The sequence below is a fragment of the Beauveria bassiana genome (genome assembly GCF_000280675.1).
Source record: "Beauveria bassiana ARSEF 2860 unplaced genomic scaffold BBA_S00007, whole genome shotgun sequence".
In the NCBI taxonomy this organism is placed as follows: Eukaryota; Fungi; Ascomycota; class Sordariomycetes; order Hypocreales; family Cordycipitaceae; genus Beauveria; species Beauveria bassiana.
Genome location: NW_007930842.1, coordinates 1,063,803 through 1,076,485, shown reverse-complemented (window position 1 = coordinate 1,076,485; position 12,683 = coordinate 1,063,803). Strand labels below are relative to the sequence as shown.

Below are 12,683 nucleotides of genomic sequence, written 5' to 3'. Positions count from 1 at the left end.
TGCGGATATATTGGATGCGCACCTTACACACTGTACGATCCGCGAGGCAAGGTAGCCATGAAGCCGCAGATGACAGTGGCTTTGGAGTGGTGAGAAAATCCATTTAAAGTACTCCGTGTAAGTATCACTCCGTTACCTGAAGCTTCGCGACTATTCGGGGTGCAGGCGCGCGTGCATGCCATGACGACCACTGACTGCCAGCTGGCAAACGGCTGGTGCCCTCACCAGCTCTTGCTTGCCACTTTTACAGCTGCATATTCTGTATCGGACAATGAGTCTATCAGATCAAATCGGTTAGAAATTCCCTTGACTTTCGAGTTGAAATCGGTCATGAACTGGAACAACGGACAGCTTGCCCGCCACTCACGGAGAAGCTACAACATTGATGCGACCAGGCAGAAGCAGTATTTCGCCCAGGCCAAGCGCCAGAAAGTCACCGATTCACGAAGACGAAAGTACAACGCGGAGGATTTTGTTCCAAGCTATCTCAAGGACCCGCAGGAGGTATCGGTTCAACAGATCCCTGAGGCGATACGGCACAGAGAACCGAGAAGCAGGCTTTTGACACTGCAAGACTTGCCCGAGACTTTGCAGCAGGCAACAGAGTATCCAAAGAACGGCGGACGCATAGAGAAGATAAAGAGAATTCATAGCTCTCAGGAACAAGATGAAGCGAGTATGGACGCAAAACGACGCAGATTATTACAGCAGAGCGACTGGTCCGGCGTGGAGCTACAGAAGCCTGTGATCATCACCTACCCGGAGACGGCGAGATCAAGAAAATCATTTCAGCGCCACTTATCACACAATCAATTCGGATCGCCTCTGGCCGAGGAATCAAATGATCGAGTTTCTGCCCACACCGTGATCAAAATCGCGAGCCAGGAATACCGCTGGAGTCCTGGAAAAAGCAGCATCAGGACGTGGCATTCTAAAGGACAAAGTGCATTACCAGAGACGCCAATTGTCGAGCGAGGGTCATTATACGACATCTCGTCATCCGCATCCAAAAGTTTCAGCAGTTTCATTCCAGAATCTCCTTGCGCTGAGCGGGCCTTGCAGATTGGGAAAGCAAAGGCTGGCCGCGAGACGCAGGTACAGAGCATGCCGCACACGAGTCCATCTATATTCGACCAGCCTTTGGTCAAGGCTATTCCTGCAACACAATTTCTTCATCCACAACCTATTAGATGCATGCCGCAAAGTGTCTATGCAAGGTTGTCGGATTCAGCGCTTAGTGGTGATGTCGCACTGAATCTCGAGCCAGCGAGTCTTTCGCGGCTACAGAGCGATGGGTCCAGTTACGTTGCGGCTACGGCGAGCAAGTCTGGGGAAGGTGTGGTAGCGGAGCCTGTTAAAGAAAACAGCTCAAGCAAAATATCCGAGTCCCCACGAGAGTTCAGACAACCGGGCATATGCAATGGTTTACCTCTTTCAATTGAGCGCAACCTCGATCTTCCCTCGCCTCGACGGCCGTCGTCCCAAGCGATTGCAGACGTTCCTGATAGAGGATTTCTTCGAGGTAGCGACTCCCTCCCGAGCAGTATCACCACACCCGACGTGTACAGAATAGCTGAGACAAGTCATCTGGGCAACCGGCTGTCGGCGCTGCCCTACAAGCGCTCGGTGCCAACGGCGCCAGAGCTTGGTAACGAGGACGAGAACATGGTGTGGAAGCGGTTCGTGCTTGGGTCTTATCACTCTGTCCCTGTCGCTATTAAGTCATCTGAGCATTGTGGTCCCGAGGGAGATGAAGCGTCCGACAGCCGGAGCAAGCTCGGGGTCAAGACTGCGGCGATTGAAGAAAATGCATCTCCGGGTCCTACCACACGACGGTGTCAGGTCCCCACGCCGGCTCCAATTGGGCCAGCACCGCCACTGACCATTTCCGCGAAAGGCCCGTCGACCACCAGTATGCGCTTCTCCAATAAACCCCAGACGACCTGTGACGATGAGGCCCCCGCTTGTTTCGGTGAATTGCGAGATGAACCCGAAGTAATGACCGCATTACCCACAGAGTCGAAAGCTGTATCGCAATCTACATTGCTGGAGGTGCAGCACATGACTTTGAAGCCAGAGTCGACGTTCCACCCACCGAGTCTGTTTGTGGGCAGGCTGGCCGCCAGTGGTGGTGCCGGCGCTGCTGTGGCAGCGGTACCCAAGACCAGCGAGCTAGAACAGAGCAGCTCCTTCGCGCCAAAAGCACCATCGGGGCGACTGATGAGCCGAAGACGACGTAATAGGCGACGCGAGGCTGGACGGCCGGATATCAGAGCACTGCCCAACATACAGGGCGATCCGATTGAGTTTACACCATGAGCTACATCCTGCTGCACAATGCAGGATTCACTGCTGCCTGGAGCGTTGAGACATGCATGCTCGGCAGGGCTAGACTAGCTGCGATGCTGCGATGCTGCAAATGGTGGTGGTGGTGTCATGTTTAGCAGCCAAGCAGTGCAGCGCCCCAGGTAGGGTACGGTTGGGGGGGGGGGGTGGATCTGTAAGCGAGGGCACGGCGCATCTACATAGGGCGATGAGGTTCATGTACCAGTAAGCTTTTGGGAAAGAGGTGTTGTTGTATGTATGGCGCATCATGTAATTCGATGATAGGGGTTCCAGCAATGGCATAATATGGAGTTATAGCGAGGCAGATAATTCGGGCAATCTACTGGAATTCTTCATCAGTCCCTACCAAACAGTTCTTGGCCGTTTGCCAGAGTGCGAAGAAGACGGCGCCAGGTCGCAGGCGAAATGAAAGTCGAACAATAAGCTTTCTCACGGCGCAACCAGGCTTTATTCCCGTATCCACTGTACCTTGTCTCACTAGAGGCCATGACTGGCACAGAAGCAGGCCCGATGATATGTAGGAGACGAAAAGGCATGGGGATACAAAGCCCCATGGACTGAGAAAGCACTGCCTCCCCGCGATAACAGTCCAAAACAAAGACCGCAAGGGTTGGCGCTGAGGGTATCCGTAGTTAGGTAATAAGTTAGTAGAACAGAAATGTGGAGTCACGCGTCCCCGGCAAAAGGGAGCTGCGCCACCACCACCACCACTGGCTTCCCTCTGTTGCCTCTCTCTACTTTGGTAGTATTCCTTCGAGAAGACTTCCATGGAGATGCATGCACCACAGGGCGGACCCCCCTCCTTCCCTTCCCTCCCATCCTTCGTTGTGGGGGAAAAGCGGAAAGCGGGGGGAGGGAACTGGGCAGCAAAAGAGGTCATGTGGTTTGCTCATTCGTGGCACTATGTACGTGATCCTAGCGATTGAGTTGGCGAAGGAGGCGGGGGCGGGGAGAAGGGAGGTTAGGCGAATGGCATTGTCGAAAACTCGTCTGCCTGGAGCTGTAAAAGAGAAAGGAAAGAGAGTTTTGAAAAGGGGGGGGACGGGGGGAGGAGGAGAAGGAAAAGCAACAGATTTGCCAAGCACACCAAGGATAGTTTGTGCATAAATTGCCCAGGTTTTGGTGTCGAGGCGTGATTGGACAATGGCACAGTCACAAGGCGAAAAAAAGAAGGGAGATGCCCGCCTGAGCTGAGGACGATCCCGCTGCACATCGTTTTAGGCACCGACTTGGGTTTTTCCCCAAGGTTCAGTCAGCGATTGTGCAAGGTGATGCAATTTCAGAGTCACAAGCGAAAATTCAGAGTCGAAAAAAGAATGATTCTAATCAAAAAAAAAAAAAAAAATATCAATTGTTCTAGCTATGATTTCTAAACTAAATCATGATATAGAAAGAAGAGATGGGGCTTCTGTATACGCCCGAGATTCATAAACACGTGAATAGCTAATGGCGGGGAAAAGAAGGAGATTTGATAGCCACTCGCATGACGTAGCCACTCTCGTCGTCGAACTTTACTTCACTTTCAAACTGTGGTTCGACGAGTGACTCAACAACAAGTTAACAACTATAATGCCCACGCCATCTTAGAGTTTCAGAAAAGAGCCGAAAAGGCAAAACACCAGCACAGCCCCAGCTGAAGCTGCCCAAAAGGGCATTCATTGACAGCGTGCGCAGTGCAAGTGGTTGGTGTGTGTTGGACAGTTTGAGGCTGTGCGGGTGGGCTCGGCCGAGAAGCATAGTCAGGGCTAACCCGTAGGCTGTTTTGCCCCAAACTTATTCCTCGTACGGCAAGGTCGTAGAAGAAACAAATGGGCGTATCAGGGACCGCTAGATGAGGAAATGATACCGCAATCGTCAAAGCTGTTTTTTTTAGCGGGTTTGCTCCCGGTGGGTTGCCCCCCCGCTGGCCTGCAGTTGCTGGTGACCGCCTGTGGCCGAGGTTGCGCGCGATGGTGCCCTTTCGTCAGAACTCTTCTTAATTCTCGAACGATAGGGGCTTGGCGCGCCGGTCGTAGCAGAGGGCCGGTCCTCGTGGAGGGCTGCCAGCGCTGGCACTCGCCGCCGACTGAGAGCGTGTGACACGCAAACAACAAGTCGTATAAGCCGAGAGAGAAAATAGCAGGGGAAAGAGAGAAACCATGAGAATTCCAACAAAGAAGACGAATATCAATGGCTCTCAGTCGGCGGCGGCGTCCAGTCAATCACGCATGCGCAGCTCCTTGCGCTTAGCCTGGCATGTCGTCTTGCATTTGGGGCACTCGTAGCCGCTCTGCTCGATGTAGTTGCGTACGAGGCACTTGGCGCATCGCCACCACGTCGACGACACGTTGCGGTCCTCAAGCCACTCCTCGCTGACCGAGCCGCCACGCTTCTCGATAACCTCCTTGTGAAACTCGCGCAGATGGTCACGGAAGTGATCTCGGCGATGAAAAGGGTCTCGGCGACGCGCGCACTTTGGGTAGTCGCAAAAGTACGAGTCTTTTTGCGACGCTGGTGCGTGCTTGTGCTTGTAGTGGCGATCGAGGTCTGCGCGGCGTTTGAAGGGCTTGGTGTCGCAACCGGGAAACAGGCACACCACTGGGTAGTCGCGCCCCTTGGGCCTAGATGCCGCGAATACGTGTTAGTTGCGTTGAGTTGAGAGTGGTCTAATTATGTTCGAGAAAATAGAAAATGGGAGACATGTAAAGGGAAAATAAGGAACGAGGTCATGATAAAGGCTACATACGATTCGCCTGTGAAGTCCTCCGCCACAGTCATCGGGGAGTGCCCTTCGCAGCTCGTCGTGACACTTTGCGTGCTGTATGGAGAGCCAACGCCAGCACCTGGCATGTCCTGCAGCTGAGAAAACATGGGACTTCCGGGTGAGCTGGCTTGCAGTGTATAGAAGGAGTTGAAGCTGGTGCCCAGCATTGGCGATGCTGGTGTAGATAATGAGAAGGAGCCCTCTGAGCTCATATGGCGGGAGATGGGCTCCGAGCAGGCCAGAAAACGGGAATCCTGGGTGTAAAAGTCCTCGGGCTGCCGAAATACAGACAAATCGTCGTTGCAATTGCCAATCTGGGCCGTCATGTTGCCAGCCGGGGCAGAGGTACTGTAGAGATAATCCGACGTGACTCCAGGGCGTACCCTCGCAGGGATGGGCCGACTCTGGCGAAATGGATGCATGTACAGGTTTTAAAGTAAAAACAAGAAGTGATTCTTGTTTTTACCTTGGTTGGGAATAAGAAGAAGAGCAATGGCGCTTTGTACGTGCAGAATCCAAGACAATCGCAACAGGGATGGGGGTATCAATTCGTCAAAGGATCGCTGCCACTAAACAAGATGAGTAAAGGGCCGGCCAGCGGAAGCAGTTTGAATTGTGAGGTATCGAGGTTGAGATGTGATGAAGATATATCAAGTTCGTAAGAGTGTTTTAGAAACAAAAGTAAAAAGAAAGGGGGGGGTGCGTGACAACTTATATCACCCGACAGCCAGAATCGAGTGTGGCAGTACCCAAAGGGTGTAAAGGGTGTCTGTCCGTTTCAAACCAGACAGTCACTAGGTAGTTGCATTTCTGGCAAGCTTCTAGAAGGGTTGCCGACCTTTGAGACCTCAGCCCTGGAGACCACTGACACTGGGCCAAATGAGCTCATTGGATCCGTGTGGAGAATTATTAGCTGCGGACAAAGGGGGGTCTGGTCGTTGGAGGTGAGAGGCACAAGAGGCAAAGAGGGTGTGTGTGCTGGTGATGGATGATGGATGGCGGCAAGCCCCTGCCTGCTATCGCGGCGCCATACCCATTTAGTCACCATTCTTCGACTTTGCGGAATGACGAGGTCTGACTGTGGAAAAAGATGTGGAAAGCCAGCGAACGAATACAGGGTCCTGTATTTACGAGCCCACCGTGGCTGGGCATTAGTTATTTACCGAGCGAGCCACCACCACTTTGTTATTAGGTAGTTATTAGTAGTACCACCAGCAAGCCGAGCCCAGCCCCAGCACTAACATGCCCGTCGTTCTTCTGTCGTCACTGGCCTCGCGGAGATCCGATCTTGTTCACTCTCCGCCCTTGTTCAGCCACCCAAACACCAAATGTCGTCCACAAGACCCCAAATCCTTTCTAGCATCAGCAGTCGATGGCTGAGCGCCCAACTTACTAGCGAGTCCGCGGAGGCTCGCGTCTTGACGCGAAGGCGCGAGCCTACTGTTTAGTACCTTGCTTAGTACCTAGGTAGGCATCGTGGCGCTACTGCTCTCTTAGGTACCTAGACAGCATGGATAGCGATGCGTGCAATGTTCCGCAGTGGGGTTACAGTGGCAGAACGAGTAGATCTTTTAGTTATCATCAGTGTCTGTCTGTTCTGGCTAGAGAGTGGTTCCGGGCGTACCCAGAAATTTGACTGGAGAAGCCCCGGCCTGCTGTAGCTTGTCACCGGTCAAAGAATTGCCAGGAGCGCAGGGGCCGCTAGAAGGACGTACCGTACCAACGTGGCGGCTGCAGCAGCCATCTGACAATTGCTTGTTTCTGGAGCCAACAAGACTATCTCATTCCTGTAGACCAAGACTCTCCTTTACCGAGTCAATTGAATCCGTAGGCGAGACATTGGTTTGCTGCTTGTTTGAGGCCAGTGGCTGCAGGGCATTCGGCCGGGCCTTGGTGGGCAACCAGCTGCTAACTATTTCGGAGTAATAAGGTAGTCAGGAGTTAACTACTGGTGAGCTATCGCGCCCATCGATTGCTGCGCCCACAAAGTCATTGTTGGCATGACGGAACCAGAGGGCATTGTCGCAGCTGCGGCAGTCCTTTTGGCAGTCGGAAACAATCGGCGTGAGACGATTCCAAGTTGATGGCTCTATGCAAGTGCACTAGTCCGTTCCTTCACCGATGGCATTAATTGCTGGCAGCGATACTCTCCATGCGGGCTGATAGTGCCAACTGTTGCTGCCGACATTGGTTGGCACTTTGGGTCACCTGGGCTGGGCTGGCTTGGGGCGAGCGCTAATGGTTTTTCATCTGCGCCGATACGTCAGTGATGCGCACACTGGTTTGAGTTTCGACGCGCAGCCCACTGCAAGAACCCTTCTGATTGAGGAAAAGAGACTCGTGGTAGGCGTCGAGCTCGCCCATTCGACAACCCAGGATATTAAACAGTCAGTATAGCCACCGACACAAAAGGTACAGATTCATTGGTCCTTCATAGGTAGTATTAACAGCACCACTATTGCGCTCCGCCACAAGGCTGGCGTGCAGTGAACCCACACCGATGCCCGCGACTCGCCGCGAGAAAGGATGCGGCCTGGATAGAAAAGTGCCTGACGATGAGCCTAGAGCAGGCTGGACGGCGCAGCGAGGCCAGGCCAGCGAGTGGCCCCTGCCGCTAGACATCCTGTCCTCAACCAAGCCAACTGTGTCTCTTGAGTATTGAGTCTTTGTTGTCTTGTCTTGCATTGTGGTGGCGTCGAAAGAGGAAAGCTTCCATCAAGGCTTCCACAGCTTCCAAAACCATGACCCCTGCCAGACTACCCACTGCAGCATCACCCCAGCTTCCAATCAGCCAGGCTTGTCGTCACCTGATGGAGATATGGATCCGGAAAAGAGAGCCGTTTAGACCATTGAGGCAGGTCCCATATCCTTGCTTGCATCTGCGCGAGCGAGTAAAGACGTCGGCGAGACAAACACCAACTCCATAACTAATGCCTAGGTGGCACCGCACGTCCGCGCTCTCGGAGCTTCCGATGGCGCACTTGCCTTTAATTCCCCATGGGCACTTGCTTGTGAATGGGCGCCTGTCCGTGAGGTGGTGCTCGCGCTGTATCTTGCTGGGGCGCTGGCCTGGTAGTTTGACAAAGGACCCTCCTCTTTCGATTCACCGCATCGTCGGTCCTCGCCGTGAATACAAACAAAAGCACTTGGATTGGCAGACGAACGATGCGTGCACTCTTCTTTAATGGCGCATATGGAGCTCTCGTAAGCTAATTCGTGAAGTTGGAACGAAGCCTCTTCTCTCTCTCACCGTAGTCGGGGCCGTTCGATACCGGGTAGGTGGCGTGGGCATGCGTGGGTAACTTGGTCTGGGCATTCCCACAGCGGTCGTGTTAACTGCAATCGAAATGCAATATAGATTGTCGGAATGGAAGATGTATTTCCGCAGTAGATGGTTCGATTGTACAAGGGAAAAGAATTCTCTATCGGTTTCCAGCCGGTTGTTGTACCTATCTATTCACTTGGCAGGCGCTGAAGTTGACAACTGGCAAGCATCCGCGCTGCCAGCTGCCCGCAGCTGCCTCTGTTTGCAACTCCAACTCTGGTAAGGTAGCCACTAATTGACTCTATTCTTCAACATTCTTGTGCGTCAATGGCGATGCCTGCCAATTGCCAATCTACGACAACAGCCAGCGACTCGACCCTGGAGGGTGTGCATACCCAACCTGCATCGTATTACAAGCCTCGATTTATCGGTGCCGATTTCCCATCAGCAGCCGACGTCACATTCCCATTTCTAGCGACCTAACTTGAATCAGTACAAGACCAAGCCTCACTTGCAGCCAGCCACTCATACATTCGACTGCCCAAATATAAAAAAAGCACTCTATCCGGGGGTGGCACAGAAACCTTGTCGGCCGATAACGATAACTATCTGGTCACTGCCTCACTGGTCAGCCAAGGCGCCGCACATCATTGCCCGTCATGGGGCGGCCACTGAAATGGGCGCCGATGCAAAGAAGCAATCCTACGGATGGAGGGAAACCTGCACGATACCTGGATGCGCAGAAAATGACGCATCCAATACAGGCACAATATCGTCGGCCCCGGTCTCACGTATAGTACCAGACACTGCGTACCAAGAGAAACGAAAACAGAATGAAGCAGTCAGCGACATGTTCTGCATCCCCGTGTTACACACCCATTTCTCTCCTCCTGCCGGTAAGCAGCACACACCCCTCCCTCCAACCCCAGCCTCTATTTGATGCGCAAACCATATCGGTCGCTGCATGCTCAGCCTGGTCGTTCATCGCTGCCTAAAAATCGAAACAAAATGCCCGGCTGCGTTGGCTCGACTCCCGCAGCGCATCGAGGCGGCAGCATCCACACCTTCCAGAAGCTTGGCGTTTTCTGGATCCTACAACTTGTCTCGGATCCAGGGCGACCGCTGCCGTCTCTCTTACACGCGTACCCCCCCTGCCTTCCAAAGATGTGAGTGAATTAAAACCTTAACAAGTCATCATCGCGCGCCAGCTACAATACGCCCCAGCTGTAAGCTAGATTTCGCAACGTTTGCCTGCTGGTACTCGGTCATGTTTCCAATGTCGGTGATGAAGCTGAGGCTATTATAGAGGAGCCTTTTCGGTAGGTTCGCATCCCCAGCCTCCAAAAGCGGCACGCGGTATTTTTGGATTGCCGTGTCTGCTGTCGTCTCCTAGCTTCCTCTTCTGGTCATTCGTGTGTATTGTATTACGTCTGCGAGTCAATTGTCGCTTGTATGAACGCCAATGGCTCTGTCCGCAAGGGTAAACCCGGCGCTAGCTGTAGCTTGGATTTTGCATTCATTCGCTTCCTGCATGTGACAACAATCAATTTCAGCCGCAAAAATCCGTCGACCGTCACCCCCCATCGCTTCACGTCCTCGTCACTGTTCCTTCCTCTCATCAAGTCACGCAGCCAGACGTACACTGAACATCAAGGACGAATCACGAAAACGAAGCAGGGTTTTGTTCGCTGTCAAAACACCACTGGACATTGACATTGGCCATTGACTAAAATGACGAAATGGCCATTTAAACCTGGTGGTGCAACAGAAGAGGATGCATCAGCAACCAAGACCACAGTTGGCCCACGCCTTATGGTTCTTTCCAGCGAGCCTCTGAACTAGGGGCATCGAACAAGCCCAAGATACAAAAAAAAGGAGAGAAAACCCAAAACAAAGAAACCCTGATCCTGATTTCTACCGATTTAGTGCAAGGAAGAGAAGCAAATGCACCGATGAAAAGTCCAGCTTGGTGTGGGAACTGAGCAGCTTTCCTCATGTGTCTGCAAATTGCAAAAAGAAAAACGCCCATATAACATTTCCCTCGAACAATGTACAGTACCCTCCACTTTCCTCTTCCCTAGCCACCATTACCTCTCTTCGTTCGCCCCTACAGCTCGTCTTCGAGGAAACTACACCTCGTCTTCGAGGAACTTGTAAGCAAATTTGAAGTCGGCCTTACGTCGATTCATCCTATCATGTTTCCCATGTTAGCCAATCCGTCAACATCTGCAAAGTCCACAGAATGCCTTTGACCACTTACCAAGTGCTCTCATAATCAAAAAAACGATATGTCCCTTGTTCATACTCTTCCGTAATACTCTTGGGCTCTTCATGCCGCTGAAACCACGTTTGATACTGCTTGTGGAACCGCCAGCTTTGGTCCTTAAGTGCTTTGGCGGCAAGGTATTGCTGCGCGGTGCCTTGCTTATAGTAAAACACGTAGAATAGCGTATCAGGATCGATGCGCTGATACAGTCGCGGGTCCTCAAAGATTGGAAGCGGCGTGCGCGGAAAGCTCGACATACCCTGCGGCACGGGGTTCTCCGGTCGGTAGCTGCGCGGCGCATCAGAGTCGAGCTGGTCCGGGCAATTGGCCTGGCTTGCATCCATAAGACGCAGCGTTGACGGCGCCGACTGCGACGGTGGGTGTTTCTTGGCCATCTCGTACGACTCAACCAGATCCTGCAGAGCAGCGGGCAGGTGATATATGCTCTCTTCTTCAGGGACGTGGGCTAGCGTCTTGGACTTGACCCCATTCGATGTCGTGCCGTTCGTTGCAGGCGTCTCCTTGGGTTCGGTAGCAACAGCCGGCTGCTTGCCTGCAGCCTTCGACTTCTTGGCTGCTCGACTTGTCGTAGGCGCAGACGGCGCAGGAGCGGGCTCCGGGGAGGGCTCTTCGGGGGCCGGAGTTGCAACACTGGCTGGTGCTTGTATCGGCGTCTGCTGCGCGGGTTGGGCCGCGGTTACAGCGGGCGAGTTGGATGTCGACGGCCCCGAGGGAAGCGAAGAGATGCCAGCGCTGCCAGGCGGAGGAGGTAGTGGCGATATACCTACGTTGGCCCTGTCACTTGCCGCGGCGGCCGCGGCGGCAGAGGCGTACTTCAATGTTTCGCCAGGCGCTCTTGTAGGTATTGTGGCGGGCTTCATGCTAGCAGTCGAACCATTACTGATGGTTGATAAAGGCGTATGTAAAGTAGCAAGCGCCGGTAAGGGTGACTTCGTTTGAGCAGAGCCTTTACGCGATGACGAGGATTCGTTTTCTTTTGCTGCTTTTCGAACAGGTTTCAGCGCGGTTTCGGGTATCGGTTCAGGATCGTCTTGTACGGATTGGTTGTCTTGCGATGACCCTCTTTCGCCGTCTGCGCCCATGCCAAAGACTCCTTCGTCGTCTTCCAGGTTCAGCTCGTCGTACATCTCATCGTCTTCCATGAAGTCCTCGTTCATGCCATCAGACACGTAATAGCGAATGCTCTCCTCAAGATCGTTTACTTGCTCCGTCTCGACGCCGCCATTCTCCAGTGAGCGCCTGATGAGTTCCAGTTTGCCCTGATGCCACTTGTGCCGTTCTATTACACGCTCAATTTCGGCGATGCGATCCGCCTTGGCACCCTGATTTTTGCCCTTCTTCATGGTCGCTTGTATTTGCTCGCTCTCGGCCTCTAACGTCTCGATTTGCTGTTCCAACTCGTCGACCATGCTACTCAGAAACTCGCCTGCCTCAACCTTGGCTTGTTCCTTGGGATCCAGTTTTGCTGCCGCTGATAACCCTTCTTTGGAATAGGCTTTCGTCTTCATTGCCTTTTCTACCGCCTTGAACTTTTCCATTTGCTAGAAAGAAGAAATAATCAGTCATGCCGCTTCAACCAATGTGCTTTCCTGGTCGTAACACAGAAGCGCTGAGTGGGCTAGGGAGAGGGTTGGTGGACAACACACGGTTTCTATCAGTTTGCGGTGATCTAGCAACGGCGCCTTGTCCTTGATGTCATTGCTGGCAGCCCATGTCTTGATTTGATCGCGAAGTCGCTGTAGCTTCTTGATTTCACGCTTCAAGTTGTCCTCGAGTTTCTCCTTTTGTGCCGGATTATTCGACAGCTCAATCTTGTCGTAGATGGACTCGAACTCGGCAACACCTTCGGCCACCTTTTTGAAGCACTTGTCGACCTCTTGTTGTAGTTTTCGGGCCGCCATGATGAATATGCTGTGACGCGACGACGCGGGAAACTAAGCGTTCGGGACGGCACGGGTGGTCGGTGGCTGGTGTTGTGCCTCCAGGGCAAGGGATACGGGAATGAAGATGCTTTGCACACGTGTGCAAAGAACCGGTCGGAG

General features: G+C 53.1%; 3 protein-coding genes across 3 annotated transcripts; 1 reads left to right on the top strand and 2 right to left on the bottom strand.

The window, feature by feature from the left end:
* Positions 1 to 180: 180 nt before the first annotated feature.
* On the top strand, positions 181 to 2,319 carry BBA_03571 (uncharacterized protein; the record flags this gene model as incomplete). Its single annotated transcript, XM_008598668.1, has 1 exon — positions 181 to 2,319. One exon carries the CDS (start codon positions 181 to 183, stop codon positions 2,317 to 2,319), a length of 2,139 nt encoding a protein of 712 aa, XP_008596890.1.
* A 2,224-nt stretch (positions 2,320 to 4,543) lies between these two features.
* Positions 4,544 to 5,415, bottom strand: BBA_03570 (uncharacterized protein; the record flags this gene model as incomplete). Its single annotated transcript, XM_008598667.1, has 2 exons — positions 4,544 to 4,946; positions 5,072 to 5,415. The coding sequence occupies 2 exons, from the start codon at positions 5,413 to 5,415 to the stop codon at positions 4,544 to 4,546; spliced, it is 747 nt and encodes a 248-aa protein (XP_008596889.1).
* A 5,068-nt stretch (positions 5,416 to 10,483) lies between these two features.
* On the bottom strand, positions 10,484 to 12,542 carry BBA_03569 (Not1 domain-containing protein; the record flags this gene model as incomplete). Its single annotated transcript, XM_008598666.1, has 3 exons — positions 10,484 to 10,544; positions 10,615 to 12,182; positions 12,288 to 12,542. 3 exons carry the CDS (start codon positions 12,540 to 12,542, stop codon positions 10,484 to 10,486), a joined length of 1,884 nt encoding a protein of 627 aa, XP_008596888.1.
* Between the last annotated feature and the right edge of the window lie 141 nt (positions 12,543 to 12,683).